At 34.3% G+C, this 19,892-nt stretch overlaps 1 protein-coding gene across 2 annotated transcripts in view; it reads left to right on the top strand.

Moving 5' to 3' along the window:
* si:dkey-220o5.5 (actin filament-associated protein 1-like 2) overlaps positions 1–19,639 on the top strand; it is a 31,066-nt gene extending 11,427 nt beyond the window's left edge. Inside the window, exons 3-12 of one of the 2 annotated variants that reach the window (XM_042730127.1) lie at positions 1,063–1,193; positions 11,260–11,356; positions 11,543–11,760; positions 12,959–13,135; positions 13,525–13,617; positions 13,911–14,004; positions 16,914–17,128; positions 17,898–18,000; positions 18,167–18,290; positions 19,622–19,639. In XM_042730127.1, coding sequence (XP_042586061.1) covers positions 1,063–1,193; positions 11,260–11,356; positions 11,543–11,760; positions 12,959–13,135; positions 13,525–13,617; positions 13,911–14,004; positions 16,914–17,128; positions 17,898–17,999 — 1,127 coding nt within the window. In that variant the 3' untranslated portion in view covers position 18,000; positions 18,167–18,290; positions 19,622–19,639. Of the gene's footprint in view, positions 1–1,059; positions 1,194–11,259; positions 11,357–11,542; positions 11,761–12,958; positions 13,136–13,524; positions 13,618–13,910; positions 14,005–16,913; positions 17,129–17,897; positions 18,001–18,166; positions 18,291–19,621 lie in introns of both variants that reach the window. The other variant, XM_042730126.1, reaches the window with a different exon arrangement.
* The last annotated feature ends 253 nt before the right edge of the window (positions 19,640–19,892 follow it).

Genomic DNA, 19,892 nt, shown 5'->3' with positions numbered 1-19,892 from the left:
ATTATCAATGCTGAAAACAGTTGTGCTGCTTATTATTTTTGTGGAAACTGTGATTCATTTTTTCGGGATTCTTTGATGAATAGAATGTTCAAAAGAACAGCATTTATTTGAAATAAGAATCCACCACATAAATGTCTTTAATTTCCTGTTTATTCAATTTAATCTCAGTTTAAATCAATTTAGTCTTCACTGAGTAAAAGTGTTTGGTATCACTTTAGTATAGAGACCAGTTCTCACTATTAACTCTATTAACTCACATATTGGCTGTTTATTAGTACTTAAAGCACATATTCTGGATGACTATATTATACAACCCAATACCTAAACTTAACAACTACCTTGTTAACTATTAATAAGCAGCAAATTAGAAGTTTATTAAGGCAAAAGTCATAGTTAATGGTTTGTTAATAGTGAGAACTGGACCTTAAAATGAAGTGTGACCAAGTGTGGAAAAAGTATTCAAAGTTCAGTATATACAAATATATATGTACTGTATATAAGATAAATGCAAAAAAAAGTAATGTTAAGATATTTATTAATTAAAATGATGCATTGCTACTGCACTTGTTTTTTAGCTCCTTTTTAGGCAGCTTGTTTCATTTTTAGGTGGTATTTTACAGTGTACTTGTTGATCTTTTTTTGTATTTAAACTCCACCATACAAAGAGTGCACTTTTGTTAAACATCCCTTCTGTGCACAAGCGCTGCAGCACAACTCTGACACAGCTGTCATGTTTTATATGCTTTTTCATAACTGTCGGAGATCCACCTGCGGCTGTAGAGACTGAGCTGAACTGAGAGTGTTTATAGCACACAGAGAATCAGTGCAGGGTCACGGAGAGCTTGAGAGAGACAGATGTGTTCAAAGACCGCTCTTCTCATATAACCCTTACATATAAAAAACATCATCTTTAACGTCTACATTACTGAAAAGACTTTTATATGTAAATGCCCCTGTTATGAATGGCTAACCTCTTCATACCACAGTTTATTGCTTCACTTTGGGGTTTGGGTTAGTTTCTGTTTAAATAAATGATGATTGTGAGTGTTTTCTATTTAGTAGAGGATGCGGAGTACATGATTATGAACTGTCCCTCTGGAGGCCCCAGTGATCTCAGGGAAAGCACCACTGCTGAGGCTCATTCGACGGAGGAAGCTCTTTCAGTCGCCTCTTCTGACCGCCTGCAGCCCGGGGTGAGTCCGGCCCTCCTGCCATCACGACTACATGATGTAATAACACTCAATGAAGGCTTTATTGACATGTTATCAGCTTTAAATAGAATATTACAGCTTTTAAGTATTTGGCTTGTCAAAGAAGAGAGATTTTTGTTTTGTATGAAAGCCCATTTACATACAAGTGAATATTATTTGAGTTGGTATGGACCCTGTTTACATAATACACATTCCTAGTCTTATCATGCAACATTCATCTGTTCATAGTCAGTTTTCTAAAGAAAAAATGTTTGTCTTTTTAATCCTCCATCAGAGTGTAATAACTGTCACATCACGTCACCTGCCCCTCCGATCACGTCACATAGCCCAGCATATTTAACTCACTGAATATTTAGTTTTACTCAAAAATGCATCATGTTACATTCGTGTAGTGGGCTTGGAATGCTGATTTATATTTAACTTTTTCATTTCAGTGTCATTTTAATATTATATACTATGACATTTCATGTTATTTTATGTTCATTTTTTTTACTTTCAGTGTTATTTTAATATTATTTATATACTGTTACAGTATTTATTAACATTTGAATTAGCTTTAATTTTATTTTAAAATTTTCAGTTTTAATTTTTTGTTTAAGTGTTTGTCATTTTATTATTTTTTTATTTTGTATTATATATTTATATTATATGTTTCTCTTCAGCTTTCATTTTTTTTTTCTTAGTAATATTAGTAAGTCTAGTACTTCATTTAATTTTTAGTTTAAGTTTTAGTAATTTTGTGCTTTTGTCATTTTTTATTTGCTATTATATATTTCTATTAAATATTTCTGTTCAGCTTTCGTTTATTTTTTATTTCAGTCTTAGTAATTCTAGTACTTCAACTTTTTCATTTTTGGTTTAAGTTTTGGTAATTTTGAGCTGTTGTCATCTTTATTAGTTTAGTTTAGTTATATTTTCTATTTAGCTTTTAAATATTTTTTTATTTTAGTTTTAGTAATTCTAGTAGTTCAAGTGTTTCCACTTTATTTCAATTAATGTAAACAATTTTACTATTATTATACTACTTTTATTAGTTTTTGTTCAAAATAATAATGCTGTTTAATTCTTAATTGGATTTTATGTGAAGTTTTGGTCACAAATTGAAGGATCCTTGGAACGCAGCTGTTTGCTACGTGTTTTTCTTTCAGCTTATTTTGAAGGATTCACCAAGCACTTTTTTCACATTCTCCAGTTAGTATAGTGAATAAAATTAATTGAAACTGAGCTCATCTGATTTCATTATTCAGTGAAAAAAAGAAAGAAACGAAAGCATTATGTTTTTTGTGTTGTACATTAATCACATACTTAACTGTCCTTAATGTAAATCAGACCACATTCACTGTATTGCACAAATAGAAAGTCAGTTTATATAAAAATTTTTATATAAAGTATTTTTCCTAAAACTATTTTAATAACATTTTCATGCCGTGACCACAGGGGTGGAAACATTTAGCCATGAGGGCTTACTAGATTGTCTCATTCTAGCATTTAATGCTAAGGAGTTTAACCTGCTTCTATACCATTTAATATAACACTTACGGACCAATCAGCATCCAGGGCTGGATATATTCATTTATAAAGCAAAATCTATGTTAATGTAGTTTCATTGTAACTCTGAACTCTTGCTTACAGGCAGGCCAGATCTGACCAGAGGCCTTGATGAATGAAAGAGTTATTGTTTAACTGGGGAAGTGGTATTAGTAGCTTAAGTCATATGCTTGTGTCTTTTATCAGCCTGAGGTAGCTATAGTTAACAGATACTTTTCTGTGCATATGTAGCTTCGCAAAACAACGTTGTGGCATATGCCAGCCACCTGCTGCCATTCTCCGGCATTAAAGGCTGTTTTATGTGCATGTGGGTGTTTGAATCACAGCGGAGAATTCCAGAAATGCATTATAATGAAATTCAGCCCAGTAACAGTGCAAACAACATGGTGTCAAGGTCTCAGTGTATGAATGGGTCGTGTGACGACAACAAGATATCAAAAATAACATTCCAGTGGTTCCCCCTTGAGTGATTCATGGTGAAAAAACATGGTGAAAAACGACAGCAGCATTTGCTTCAAGGACACAATCCAAATTATGAGTGAACCGAATTGTGTGCCAACCTTAGCTTTATCAGGAATTGCAGTGAAATACATAGTAAAAAAAAAAAAAAAAAAAGTTAATTAGTATTTGTGTCACATCTGATATCTTCTAACAACTTTTACTTGCACTCTGTAGGGTGCATTGTGTTCTTTTTTGTTTGTTGCTTTGGCCAATATGACAGTTGTCTTGGATTTTGGCTGGTCATGTGATCTGAACGTTTGGCCTCCCCATATAGAAATGTAATATATTACACATATTGGCCTAAATCTAAAAAGAACAATAAATACATATCTGTCTTTTATATCAATATGTATCGACATATTCATTTTTGGTTGTATATACATGTACATGACATATATGTCCAAAAAATGTATTATGCATATACATAACCATACATGACATAAATATATACACTCTAAAGATCTCTAATGCATCTGCTGTGAAGTATTTTTAGGGGCTGTTAAAATTAATGGTGCCTGGAACTAAATTGTAATGCTTTCCCCGGGCCCAATAATTACCCTGTATATTTGAGTACCTTAGTGGGCCCCTGCAGTGACAGGGCCCGGGACAGTCCCAACTACTGACTGTGATGTGCCTCTATATATTTGACATTTGTAAGGGATATAGATGTATAATGTAATGAATACCCTAAAAACATCATGCGCCGTGAGTACACTAGTGTTTGATGGTGTTGTAATGTATACTACAGTGTGTACTTACGCTGTGATGTGTATTTTAAGAGACACTAGCTCTATGGCCATAATAACAGGGCAGATGGGCCGGCTGCACACTAGCGGTTATGAGGCCCAGAGCGCTGGGTTGGAGCAGAGCTTGTGTTGTGGCCACCTGATGAGTATCTCCCAGCTTCAGCGCAGCCTCACTGCGGTCTTGCCCCCTCATCTCACCCAAGGGTTGAGCAGGGCACGGGGTCAGAGGTCAAATCCTGCCTCGTAACCCAAGTGGGCAACCACATATAAACAACAGGGACAGGAAGAACTGAAAGGGAAGAGCATCGCTGGAGGAAGAAACTCGTAATAAGACAGAGCAGTACCTGAAAGAGAAATCTGTGAAAGTGCGCAAATTCGAACCTGTTGCGAAATCTGCGTTGGGAAATATTTCGCTCTCACGCAAAATTCCCAATCGAGTATAGATTCCTGTTGAAATGACTAGATTTTCGCCTGTGAAAATGTGCCAAATAATGCTAAATGTGACTTTAGAGTTATCTTTGTTAAATTGTGGTTAGAACAGCAAGAATATTTGGGAGTTTGTTGACATTGTTTGTTTGTGTAATGTGTAATGTGTAATTTTAGTTTTTGTTTGTACTTTAGATTTGAATTAGATTTTCTATTTTCACTTTAATTTTTTGTTGCACTTTAATTTTAATTTTCACTTTAGTTTAAGTGATTTTGTTGTATTTTTGTAATTTTGTCAAGTTTTCTGTCTGTATAGTTTTAGTTTTTAGTTATTTTAGCACTTCAAGTTAAACTAAATGAAAATGAGCTGAAATAATTTTACATTTACACATCTCATTTTTTTTCTGTTTAATTTTTTTTATAAAACACATTTCATCACTTGATTATTAAAATGTAATTAGACCATTAAAACAAAATCCAGAAAAATGAAAATTTAAAATACATTTGGCATAAATAAAAAAAAATGAAAGTAAAATTTGGGCAGAAATAATAATAAATAATTCGTTATGTAGACTATATTTGTTATGTTTTACTATTTATTTATTTTATTTCTTGGCAACCATGATGACTGTGATATGGAATCTACATATGTGCTGCATAATGTCTTCATAGTTTCTAGTTTTCATTTCACTGACAAATAACAGCACATCAGTAAATAATGACATTTTTAGATGAAATGTTCCTCTAATGATGTCACTGTATTTCCTCTGCTCTATTTTCTTCTAACAACCCAGCATGGACATTTCTGGATCACAGCAATTAAGTGCAACAGGAAGTTCACCTAATTCCAGGACCCTGAGTGAAATCAAAAACTTGTTTGAAAAAGACTGAGGGGGAGGAAGTGAGGGGGAGGGGCCCTATCTTTAACAGGAAATGCCATGTTTAAGCGAGAGGCCCAGTTCGGCGACCCAGCGCTGCTTTGTGATTGGCTGGAAGGGAAGCGGAGGGGAGGAAGAGGACTTTGGGAGGATAATTATTGCTGTCTACGTGAGAGAGGACAGTGATGGAGTGATAGAGAGATAAACTGATAGAACTACCACACAGAGAGAAGTCGGATGGTGCGAGGAGGATCTCCTGGGAGGTGTGGGCGGGAATCCTGGGGTTTCATGCCATCCAGACGAACGATCTACTTTTTATTTATTTATTCTTAAAAAACATGTTTCTGCGATCTTCCTAGATATATAACATTTATAGTATCTATAAGTAATATACACTACTGTTCAAAAATTTTGGGTCAGAGGAATTTGAAGGAGTATAAAGAAATTGATACTTTTATTCAGCAAGGATGCATTGATCAAAAGTGACAGTAAAGACATTTATAAAGTTACAAATAATTGTAAATAGTTCCATTTCAGAGAGATTCTGTTCTTTTGAACTTTCTGTTCATCAAAGAATCCTGAAAGAAATTTATCACAGTTTTCACAAATTCACAAAAATATTTCTGAACGATCATGTGACACTGAAGACTAATTATAAAACTGTTATTTTAAATGATAATATTTTACAATATTACTGTTTTCACTGATAAATTCAGCCTTGATGAGCATAAGCCACTTCTCCCAAAAACATTTAAAAATATTATCGACCCTAAACTTGTGGACGGTGGTGTATATTATATAAAAACATATATAAGGGATTTATATCATTATTTTCAATATTTTCATCACTTTTTTGTCCTGAATAAAACAAAATAAAACACTAATATCTAAAATCAGTCAATTTAAATGTTTAGGTATCTCAATATTATAATGTACAGTATAAAAGTTTTAAAATGTACATTTGGAGATTTGATAAAGATTACTTTTAACGGTGTTATTAAATTATTATAGTGTTATTAAACTTAAAGTTTTATACATACATACATACATACATACATATATATATATATATATATATATATACATATATATATATATACATATATATATATATATATATATATATATATATATATATATATATATATATATATATATATATATATATATATATATATATATATATATATATATATATATATATATATATATATATATATATGCTCAGTTTGTGCTGAATACAGTGTAATCACTTTAGCCATTGATTTGTCTATTAGCAACTGGAAAAAGCACAAAAATGAGGGCATGTCCAGGGTCCAAAGCCTCCTCAGACCCCAGAGAGTTAACCAATATTTTACCGATATTTTGTGCATCCCTAATGGTCGTAGTTCGCTGTGCACACCTGTAGCTCTGAGATATGGGTCCTGTGTAAAGCATTCTTTCAGTAGTCCTTATGTCGGGTGGGTTTGTGTGTGTGGGGGGGGGTCAGTAAGAGGTGGGGGTTTACAGGCTTAGATTAGTTCCTCCTGTGCTTCATGAGGTAATGTAACAAGCTCAGTTTGGCACGATTAAAATGACCTGCATGTTTAAGTATGTGTGTTTGCCTGTGTGATGACGGCATAAGCTCTCTTCATTCAGTTTTATAATGGTTCATGTGAGACAGAGTTGTGGAATGTGCAGTGAATGTTTTACAGGCTTAGTGAGCATTCAAGACCCCTCCTGTCTCTGCCAACCATCATAACAGTACCACAAACCTTTTTACTTTCTATTTTGTCATGATTTTTGCTTCTCCAAACACTGGCACATAATCTGCAATGATGCATTTCCAAGGAATGGTGGTTTGCTCCCTCTTTGAAGTCAATATGGTCTCCAGACTGCAATTCACATTGACTCATTTCTGAGTTTTTCATTTCTAGCTTCATACATTCTTGGTTCTTATCATTTTTGATCCTTTTAGCTTTTGGCATCCCTTACAAATGTGTTCCATTCCTGCATCTATATGCCTTTCTCGGTCTCTATCCCTTGTTCCCTCACGTACTCGTGAGCACACAAAAACTCCTTTCATCTTTCATTCACAGATATGTATCTGATCCCCAGAGCTGTACAGACTGTGCTCTCAAACACAACCACGCCTCCCCCAACAGCCAGAGAGGGAAACAGATAAAAGAGAAGAAACACTCAGAAAAGATGTAATTAACATTCTGAAATTCTTCAGTCAAACACCCACCTTCCAACATACAGACACTGAACTGAAGATAGGATATAAAGTGAAAGTGATTCTGAAATTCTTAAGTTGAACTGAAGATTGGATGCATTTAACCCATCCGAATTATTGACCCGGAGCAGTAGCCATTTTATGCTGCGGCGCCCGGGGAGCAGTTGGGGGTTCGGTGCCTTGAAGTATTGAAGGTGTATACTGTACATGCATTTCACAATATTAGGCCACGACTTCCCACTTCATATATGACATGAAGTGTGTTAAAGGGATCATTAACACACTTCATGTCAGTCCGTTTCAGTCTATTATTGATTTTAATGGTGAAGTGTATACATTTTATAGTAAAACTTTTTACTGTATCTCAGATAGAAGTACACCATTTGTTGGTTAATTTTGGTTATTTTTTGTTAATTTTTACTTTTTTCTAGACTTGATTGTGTTTATGGGGTGCAGTCTAACGTGTTAATGCTTAGTTAAAAAAAAATATATATATATATATTTTTCTCATAATTTACCTTTATTCTACACTGCTCTGTCCCTTCTCCTATAAATGCCATAGACAGTAAAAGAAATGGACACAGCGACCCCATTGGAACTCAATTGAGACAAGTGAAGCCCGTTTTTAGCGATTTTTAGCACTTCCGTTTCTGACGCGCAGACTCAAACTAAGCTTGATGACGTCAGCAACCTGTCTGACAGATGTAAACATTCTAGTAGCTGTGCGTGCAAACTGCCATGTTAATCTTGCAGAGACGGCGAGCTTGAGCGGGGGGGAGTTCTTTGGCCTGAGTGAGCAGGAGTAAGTATTCTGATTAATTATTTTGTATAGTATTTTAAAATGTAACGCCAGTACGCCATATCTCTTGAAGTCTCCCCGATTGCCTGCGAGCTTCTCCTCCTGTCTGTACGGTAATTTCTCTACTGTGCGACAGAGAGTCGAGTGGTTATGACGCAATCGTTAGCCTATTTTTACAAAAAACTGTTTCTACAGGGCCATAATGTAACATAGAAGGTAATGGAGCCCTTTATACATTGTTGTGTATCTTTAGAAATAAATAATGGACACATGGAGTCTTTAAACGCCTCAGATGTAAAGTTATTCGCTGTCAAAGTGACGCCAAAATGAATGGGAGTCAATGGGATGCTAACGCAAGTGAAGTTCTGCTACAAGATGGCGGCACGCGGCCGACTTCAACTTCCGGTCGACTTCCTTCCCCCCTGATAAATGCCCTGATGATTTCCTGTTTTTATGAAGCTCCTCCCACAGAAATAGGCAATGGGCTCAGATTGGTTAGCTAGCTCAGTGTGTTGTGATTGGCTAAACCGCCTCTAGTGCGTGTCTAAATGTCACGCCCCTCACCTCAGAATGCACTCTGGTTGTATTGTAAACAATGGCATTGTCAGTATTGCTTATCAGTTTGAGCCCGATTGAGACCCAGAGTATTTTAGTGAAGAGGATCACAGGACATTTCAGAATAGTATGTTTCTTTGTTTGTTGTCTCATACTTTTAAATTTGTAAATGCTACTACTTCTGTTAGCTTTTAATATACAGCTTTATCTTTATTAAAGGGATACTTCAACCCAGAATGAAAATGTTGTCATTAATCACTCACCCCCATGTCGTTCAAAACCCGTAAAAGCTTTGTTTGTCTTCTGAACATAATTTAAGATATTTTGGATGAAAACAGGGAGGCCTGTGACTGTCCCATAGACTGCCAAATAAATAACAGTGTCAAGGTCCGTAAAAGGTATGAAAGTCATCGTCAGAATACTCCATCTGCCATCAGACGTGCAATCTGGGTTATATGAAGCGACAGGAACACTTTTTTGTAAACGAAGAAAACAAAAATCATTGTTTCACAATCAACCACATCTTTAATATTTTGAATTAGCTTTTGTTTTAAAATTTTCTGTTATTTTATTTTAAGTTGTAGTAATTTTTTATGTGCTTTGTTATTTTATTATAATTTTTTATATATATTTTTCACTAATTTTGTTTTAGTTTTAGTGTTTGTAATTTTAGTACTTCAACTTAAACCACAAGGTGTTATTTCTCATTTCCATTCAAGTTGTTTAAATTTTAGATTTATTTTTTATATTTTATTTGCGCTTTATTTCAGACAGTGAAAACTATTTCAATCATTTTAGCTTAAGTTAATAACAAAACTGGTGTGAGGTGTGGCTAATTAAATTTAAATTCACACTGAGTTTATTTGGTTTGGGAAACCTGTTTGAAAACAGTGATTTTTCTTGCAGTTCATGGTTTATTATGGTGACGATCTCAGTGACTCAAATGTTCTGAATCGGTTCACTAAAAAAATTCATTCAGTGAATTTTCTTGCAGGTTATGTTCCAGTAAGTGGCAACAAGTAACTTAACTGTAACTAAATCAAGTGTTTGATCTTAAACACTTTCCCTAAAATGTTAACAAAACAGGATTTGACTTCAAAGGATGACTATTTCATTATTGTCCTTTAATTGTATATTAAATGGTATATTGAAATTGCATTCATTACATTCAAGTTCTTAAAACTGATGCCAATGCATTTCCCAAGGAAAACCCTTATTTTGAATCTTGAGAAGATAGGATAATGTAAAGTTAAGACACATGAGAATTACGTCAGCTTGAAAGGTACAGGAGTTGAGCCCTAAAAAAATTCTGCTTTTGCCTTTTTGTTTTCAACTCCCAGAAGGTTATGTTTCAGTGCCACTGATTTGCCCTCAATGTCCAACTACAAATTACTGACCCCAGTGCCGACCACAACCATTGTCCTTCAGCTGTGATCCTCTAGAACAGTATGCACCAGACTCTCATAAACACTGTGGACTGACTGACCCTAAACTAAAAACACACTCTCTCTCTCTTCCTGTAACTGCAGAGTTGCACTTACACTCTGGGTTTTGAGCTCCATATGAGAAAGATATCATCTCGGTTTTGTTTTCCTCAGATATGATGCCTCTCATGTGCACATTCAGGTGATCGCTCTGGCCAGCTGTGCTGTCGTCATTTCTTGTTGTTTGGTTGCCATGAGCAGCTCATGTGAAAGTGTCACGATTGATCAGGGTCCAGATTTTGGTTGTGTGGTCTTCACTGTGGCTTAATGAGTTAGAGCTTTGTATGGGCAGCATATGGCACTTTATTGCAGGGTTGTGCTTAATGTATGTTCAAAATCAGTTACCCAGATGGTCCCTCGACAACTAATCAACTTTTTGGTCTTAAGTAAAAAAGGCATGTTTAAGTAAACTTTTTTAAGGCTCTTATATATATTATTTGACATGAAGATTAATAATATTTGTATATATATATATATAGATAGATATAATTTTTTTACTTTTATTAATCAAAGAAGCATTAAATTGATCAGAAAATCACAGTAAAGACATGTATAATATTACGAAAGATTTCTATTTCAAAGAAATGCTGTTCTTTCTACAGAACTTTCTATTCATCAAAGGAGCCTGAAAAAGTATCATGGTTTACACCAAAATATGATGCAACATAACTGTTTTGAATGATTTCTGAAGGATCATGTGACAGTGAAGACTGGAGTATTGATGCTGAAAATTCAGCTTTACATCACAGGAATAAATTACATTTTAAAATATATTCAAATAGACAACAATTATATTAAATTAAATAATATCTTACAGTATCTTACAGCCTTGATGAGCAAAAGAGTCCTCACATAAAATACATCTAATGTGCTGCTCTTTGTGTGTGTGTTTTCAGTCTATGAATCCTGCTGTTCCCCCAAATCCCCCGTGTTTAGAGGACGAGGACTGTTATGAGGAGGCAGAACCATTTGTCCCGGCCAGTCAGTCTACAGGTCAGTGTAACAGCTCATTTTTAAAGGGATACCTTACCCAAAAAAAAAAAATTCTGTCATTTACTTACCTCATGTCATTCTAAACCTGCGTAACTCACTTTCTTTTATGGGACGTGAGACAATTCAGCAGTTTAATGAAACAACTGACATCCACATGTAATGCTAAAATACCGATCTTTGCCTCAGATAAAGTGGACTCAGACAGCAGTCACTACGAGTCGTATGGTGAAGAGGAGGATGATGAGGAGTTTGTAAAAGACAGAGCTCACTACATCCAGTGGAGCTCCTCTCAACCGTGTTTAAGACCCGTGCCAGAGTCACGCATCTGTGGATACCTCTGGAAGAAGAAGTGGTTGGGTCAGTGGACCCGCCAGCTCTTCATTATTAAGCACAACTCATTATTGGTAAGAGCCTCAATTTGGTTTCATATGGCTCTATTCCAAACTGCCTTACTTTTTGTCTACACATTCATGTGCTCTTAGATAATATGTTTATATGTCCAGTTAAAATCAAGCTACAATTTTTTTTTTCTTATATTTTTATGAGCTACAGTCTTCATCTGTCTGTACAAGTATGCATGAGACAAATTAAATATTTGAAGGATTTAAAGGAATAGTTCATCAGAGATTTTGAAGCCCAAAAAAGTGCATCCATCCATCATAAAAAGTCCTCCACATGGCTCCGGAGGGTTAATAAAGGCCTTTTAAAGTGAATTAATGTGTTTGTGTAAGAAAAATATCCATATTTACAATTTTATGAACCGTAAACTCTAGCTTCCACTAACTGTAGTATATTTACAATATTTAGATGAAAGACATTCGACAATTCTAATCAAAATTGAAGACTAAATTCACCTTCTTGGATTTTATTTTCTGTGCTTGTTACAGTCCACAGGTGTAGTCAATTGTGCTGAATGTGTATTTAAAAATTAAAAGTATGTTTTTAAAAAACTGTTCTTGCAGATAATATAATTTTAATGAATGAAAAGGCCACTTAAGTGTACTTATACACTTTCATGTGTGTTTCTTAACACACACAAGTACAGTTTTAAAAGTACACTTTGTAATGATGTAAAATTAAATGTTAAACTTTGAAGCACATTTTAAATCATTGTTTTAATAATCTTTGTCATGCTTTAAAGTACACTTGTTTTGATGTTGACTAATAAAGCACAGGTAAAATACTTGATTATAATTTTAACTGTAGAGTTATTAAAGTTAACATATATGCAACTTCATCCTTACAAATGTGTAATCTCAAATATATTTAAATACATGACGTACAAATTTCAGTAGAAATGACACTGAAGTATATTACCATAAATGCTTATCGGTACATTCAGAAGTACACTTTAACCATATTTCAGCAGACAATAGACATAATTATGAAATTGCATGTACAAGTCTTAAGTCGGCAAAAAAGTACTAATGAAAATTAAACATGAATATTGAACTATAATACATTTTCATTTAATTCGCAGTTAAGTGTCTGAAAACATTACATTCACTTCACATTTATGTATTCTTTTAAAGTATATTGTTTCCCTAATAAATACTCTTTTAAGTAACTGTGTATAATATATGCCTCACTCTTCCCTGGTAGTGTTTTAAGTGCGCTAAAGACCTGCACCCTCTGCTGGAGCTAAACCTCACGGGTTGTTACGTGGTCTACAAATCCAGGCACAGTAAGAAGATGCAGCACGAGCTGAAGGTGGTGGCCGGTGCCGAAACGGTTATCTTGGGCTTCCAGAGCAGCACGCAGGCCGAAGAGTGGAGGAAGGTCTGGACAAGTCTAAACACAGAATTACATTTAACTTCAGGTTGCAATGAAATACAAGTAGTGACTTTTTTACTTATTGTGATGTACATTAGTGTAATGAATTCACGAAAAATACTAAATGTAGGACAGGACTTGGTTCTGTGCATTGATTGTTGATTGGATGTTGAGATGTGGGCATTGTATTCAAAAACGGAGGCTGAATGTGAGCTCAAACGTATAAAAAAAATTTAAACATATGCACAGATGTGTTATTGTTTGCAATAACATGCATAGCACGCATAATATGCATTTCGAAAATAGATGGGTGAATTTTCATATCATGCAGACTTTAACACATAACTAACCTGACATGTTTTTTTTTTTTTTTTTTTTGTATGTCTCATTTGTAGATTATAGAAGAAGTGAGCGGCTCCTCTTATTACGAGCCTGAATCCCAAAGCTCCTCATCCATCCTGAGGAGCGAGAGGCTGGACTCTTGCAGGGTAAATCACGCTACTGACACCATGCCAGATTCTGCTATCTATGTTAACAACATTATCAATGTGATGGACACAGCAAGAGAGTAACAGCATAACTTCATTTCTCTGAACTGGCTTGGTGCTTAATCATCTAGACCTTTCCCTCACGTCTATTCCACTCCACAGAGTCTCTTTCATGAATCTTTTGTGTTCTGTCTTAAGCCAATTTGTAGAAAAAGGACCGACTTACCTGTGCAGGAGAACATTCTGTGCTTGCTAATGTCGTTTAGTAAGAACGTCTCTCTTTCTCCCTGTAGTCAAGTACTGTCCTCCATACGGACTCGGATGAAGAGAAAATCTCAAGTCTTCCGTCTGCAGTTAGCAGTGTGGAAATCAAAGATAAAGACCTAGGTGAGCAGACACCCTGGAGTTTGTAGCGGTTAGGCATTGAGTTGTAGTGCTCATGCCGTAAATGTGGGTTTGAGTCTTGCAGATGTCGTTTCTAGATCCCAGTCCCTGCTTTTTTCCATATTATATCCTGTCTTCTTTCCACTGTCCTTTCAATGAAAGCTAAAAAATGAAAGTTAAAGTAAACACATGGTATGACTTTTATCCATCAGGAACAGATTGGATGGTGAAAAGCATTTATATCATTTAAATAAGTCTTTAAACGTATACAAACCTCCCCAAACTGTAAAAATGCAGCAGCAGAGCACATTTCAAGTTCCCTGCTGGTTACTGTTTTAACTTCCCTTTTTATGTTTAAATTCTTTATTTATTTAAAAAAAATGGCATAATAGGATTACTTTTTTGCATTTTAAGTTGCCATCTAAAGTATAACTTTGTTTATTTTTACAGATTTTTTTTTATCAAGTAAATTTTTATAAATTTAAAAATGTTTCTAATTATTTTAGTAAATATTATGCAATAATACTTAAACAAAACCAGTCCAACTGCTAATTAAAACTAGTCCAGTCATGTTTTTTCTGTGTTTTTTCCCTCCGTTGGGGGTCCTCTCCATCAAAATTGCATTCTGTGGCGATAACCAGCTGACTTCAAAAGCAAACCGCATCAACAGTGTAAAAGTAGCCCAATTCTGAGGTAAAAACGCAGACTTGGCAACCCTGTCTGTAGCAGTCAGAGCTTCTGATGGCAGCTGCAGTGATGCAGTGATTTTAACTCTTGCTGATTGGCTCTTTTATGTAGAAGGTGGGACCTATTCTGCCATATTGCACGTCGCAGTTTCTCACCTTCATAATAATGCGTGTGGACCATCTTGATATAAATGAAATAGTGCTGTCAAACAATTAATCGTGATTAATTGCATCCCAAATAAAAGGGTGTTTTTTTTACATATTTGTGTGTACTGTGTATATTTATTATGTATATATAAACATACACACATACAGTATATATTTTGAAAATATTTGTATTAATGTGTATATTTATATTATTTTTATATTACATAAGCATAACATTTTTCTGATAAATATATACATGCATGTGAATGTACATAATAAATATAAACAGTACACACACATATATTATGTAAACAAAAACTACCATTTCCATTAAGCACACCAGCTAACCAAAGATATGAAATTGATTGCATTTTGATAATAAATTATGAAGGCAATATTTTCTTTTAGTTTTGAATAAATTGCAGGGATGAATCATTCACCATAAAACCAGAAACAAATTTTAAGAATGTGAATAGGGTCAGTTTTGATTTCCTTGACTGTTTAATGTCTGTATTTCCCACAGTTCTTTTTTGTTATTCCGTAACCTTAATGCTGTTTCTAATTAAAGACTTGTACTAACAGTGTATGCTTTATACCCCATATGTGCATACATTGCGTCTTTGCTAGAGCTGCTATTAGCACAACTGTGGCATTGTTCACTCGCTAGTGTTTTGGTGTTATTCATCAGGGGCTAAATTCACTGCGTGCCGCACAGGACACAGGCTGGGTGTTTTCCACACTGTGCCATTGTCTGTGGACGGATTCCTGTGAGATTTGATTGTCACCTTTGACACCGGGGTGACAACCACAGCAATGACCTCAGAAGTTTGGTTTGTAAATACATGGGTGAACTTTTTGATAGCGGCTCACCATTTATGGAAGAAGAGCATGTATTTGTTTATAAAACAGGAAAACCATTTATTTTATGAAAGAAGTAATTGAATGAGATTTTGGAGGAGATCAAAAGTTTAGTTGAGACTTAGAAGTGGCTACATCTTACCACTGGCTGAGTAATGTTTTAATGTTTTGTTATTGAAAACGTGCGCTCGCTGATTAGAGACATGTGTAGATGTCTACTTTATGTGTTTCCACAAACAACTTGAAAGGGAATCCTTCAAACAAGTTTATTTGTTTATTTATGTTTGCACAAGCGTACTTTGATTACTGACTCACCGAACGTTGCTTTAAGATGAAATGTGGAATTTCTGCAGCACTATCTTCACTTAACTGAATTATGAAAGTAGACAGTTTAAAATGGTTTGGGTAGATAGTTTAAAAGGTTTGAAAACATTGTTTGCAATTGGTCGATGAGCAGATAGCACCACCCTAAACACGTCATAGTTAAGCCAATGTGTTTTGCTAGTCAGGATGCTCAAACAAGTGTTAGTGCCACAGAGACAAGCTGCATATACACTATGCACAATATACAAACCCTTACAAAAAATATGCATACTTCAATTTCATTTTATTATGTAAACTAAAGTTCAAGTATATTTTTTTAAGTATACTTTATGTATTAATTTTATTATTTATGCACTTTAAGTAACTTACAAGTAACTTAATTTTTAAGTTACTATTTAGGTATTCATTTTTATACATTAAATATACCATTAACTGTATTTCAACTAGACTTGCAGTTTACACTACCAGTGGATTTATACCTATGATTTTACATTATTTGCTACATTTGCTGTTTGACGTGATGTTTTGTGATGAGATTTAAAATTGATTGATACTTGTAATAGCTTTTAAGAGAAGCCAGTATGAATATACAATACGCTAACACTGTGAAAGAATTATCAATAAAATATAAAAGTGTTTCTGTGTGGGTTAAGTGCAATGTGTAAGCCAAGTATACATAAGTGTAAAAGAAGTATACTAATAACACACTAACAAACTTCTTAGTATTCTTCTTAGTTACTTATAGTTGTCTCTGATTTTTGCTGAAATAGTAGAAAGTATTTGAACAAAATAAAAATGAAAATGCAACTTTAAACACACCATCTAAACAAGGTTGCAATATGAAATGTAATAAGCTACACAAAAATATACATGAGACTATTGTCTCTCTGTCCTCAGCGGGCTTCCTGAACGTGCTGATGAACTGTCAGTGGCAGAGTCTGTGGTGTCGGGTGGAGGACGGGGTCCTGAAGATGTATCGGGACGAGGCGTCAGAAGAGACCCCTCAGTACACGGTTCAGCTCAGAGGGAGCGAGGTGCGACCCGGCCCGGATACAGCACACGCGTACCGCATTATCATCACACAGCACGGGGACCAGGTGGCTGTGCTAGAGGTACGGTAATGATCTGCTTACCTTAGATGAGATTTAGAGAAGCTACACTGTTTTAAAACAAGTTACCCTGCAATTATTACCTTAAAGAGTTATTTCTGCCCGATTTAAGCTATAAAATAGTTTTGTCTGTAAATTAATGTATATAGGTTGGCTCAGGGATGTTTAGATGATAAGAATTAATCACGTTACTATTTTTGCAGTGTACAGTAGGAACAGTGTAATTTTAATATTAATGCTATTTATTATATACTAAAAAGTATTATTTTATACGATTGTTAATTTTTATTAATATGTTTATTTATATATTATTATTATTATATTTATTAATATTTTGAATGGGCTTTTATTTTATATTTTCAGTTTTTATTTTAATTTTAGTTCCAGTGTTATTTAAATACCATTGAGATACTATTGGAGATTTTTTTATTATTTTTTTTGTTTATTTTCATATGTTTTCATTTTAATTTATTTAGAGATTTAGTAATTGTTGTGCGTAGTTTCTGTAGTTTTATTCATTTTTACCTCAGTTTTAGTTTTAACCCTGGTGGTACTACAGTATGTCCATTTGTGCATTATATCTGAAAATGACACAGTATCATCATCTGAAACAATTGCTGTACTGTAGTACTGCAGCAGCGCTAATAAATATCTTTGCCCTTATAGAAAAAAGTGAAGTAAATGTAGTTTATCTTGATTTATTATCATGTTGACCTGTTGTCACTATAATTTCAGTGACTGTAGATGTTATTTTTTGTGTGTGGATGTGCAGGCAAGTGTGCAGATGATAAAGAGCAGTGGGTTCAGCTCCTGCAGGATGGGAGTTCAGCTGCAGCTGGTTCTCCATATCAACACACCAGCCACGAGTCACTGAGGTACACACACACACACACACACCCTCACATTCACATGCTGTCTGTCTGCTGACAGCATTCCATATGAACCGACCATGAATCAGTGAACTACACACACACTCACTCACAGAAATACTCACATTCTTTCGCATCCTCTTTCCATTCTTCTGTTTCCTCTGTTCCTCAGTGGTCTGAAAAGCCGCAGGTTTCCCACCTCAAACATGTACATGGACGACCCCTTTCAGCAGCTGTGTGGTCCATCAGTCCATCCGCAGCCCATCTATTCAAACACATCCATACTGGAGCATATGGTACGGCCCAGCGGGGGCATAAAGTGCATTTCACCCATGTAACCAGATTGAAAACAATATTATTCTATGATTTAAGCAAGCTGCTCTGTTTGCAATTTAGGGATGATATATCTCTAGTAATTATTTACTTACTTAGGCCATATTGCAATGCTTTGGGGCATTTTTCTTTAAATCAGCACAGTAAATTTGGTTGTTCATTAGAGGGTCAGAAAGATTAAAAAAAAAAAATAAAAAATAATAATAATAATAATAATAATACTTTTATTCAGGAAGGATGCATTATTTTGAACATTTTGATTAGAAGTGACAGTAAAGATATTAAAATGAACAAAAATTGCTTTTTAAAATAAATCTTGTTTTTTGGAAGTTTTTATATTATTAATCTTTCTATTCATTAATATCTATTCATTTTCCACAAAAATATTAAACAGCACAACTGTTTTCAGCATGATAATCAGAAATGTTTCTTGAGCAGCAATTCAGCATATTATAATGATTCCTGAAATATCATGTGACACTGAAGACTGAAGTTATGATGCTGAAAATTCTGATTTAAATCACAGGAATGAATTACATTTTAAAATTTATTCAAATAGAAAACAGTAACAGTCAACAGTTATTTTAAATTGTAAAAATTACTATTTTAGTATATATATATATATATATATATATAGTGTATATGTATAAATAAAAAATCATACTGATCTTAAACTTTTGAAACAGCATATCAGTTACATAGTAAATATTACACTTTTTCAATTAGCAGCATCAGTCAATATTAGATTTGTATTAGCTGATACTCTATATTTAATTATGATGCACAATTCTCCATATTTTTACATTTAGATTACATTTACTATCATCTAATTCAGTAAATATTAAAAAACTAACAAAATATAACACTGTTAAATGTAATCTTAGCAAATCTCAAAAGTAATAATGCAATTAATATTAGTTTTTACTTTTTTATTACTATTTATTTCAACAAAACAGTATAGAATTTTAAAACCTGCCTTTTGGTGGTTATCAGCCATAACATGACAATATCTGAGACTGAAGGTGGGTGGAGGGTTTAAAAAATAAAAGAGCTTAGTGACATCAGCCAAAAATAAAAAAGGTTTCAGAGAAAGTTATCACATTTTGGTGAAAGATTACAAAGGCAAACATTTTTTAATTACACTCACGGATGAATTGTTCACAGTAGGGATATAGTACAATGATAGTACTGTTTTTAGTTATTTGTTTTGAATTCATGGACACTCATCATTCACTGCTACTCTAACAAACTAGCATTACTTATATCTTATACATCTGTTCCATCCATTTTTCAGTTTGAGAAACCCTACACTGGTGGAAACGGAGAATCAGTGTCATCCAAGGATTCCGCCAACTACAGCAGTAATGAAATCTTCAGCAACCACAGTGAGTCAGTCACTTTACCCCAGTCGCTAATCCTGAGTTGTACTTTTTAAAGAAAGGAAACGCATTAAGATCAAAATATACTGTACATTTATAGTTCTCTCTCATTTTATTCCATTTTCTGCCCTCATTGCCTGATCCCACTCACTCTGTCACCAGTTTGGTTGTAAAAGTCACTTTTAC

This window comes from Cyprinus carpio, chromosome B8, assembly GCF_018340385.1.
Source record: "Cyprinus carpio isolate SPL01 chromosome B8, ASM1834038v1, whole genome shotgun sequence".
In the NCBI taxonomy this organism is placed as follows: Eukaryota; Metazoa; Chordata; class Actinopteri; order Cypriniformes; family Cyprinidae; genus Cyprinus; species Cyprinus carpio.
This window is presented reverse-complemented; position numbering and strand designations above follow the sequence as displayed.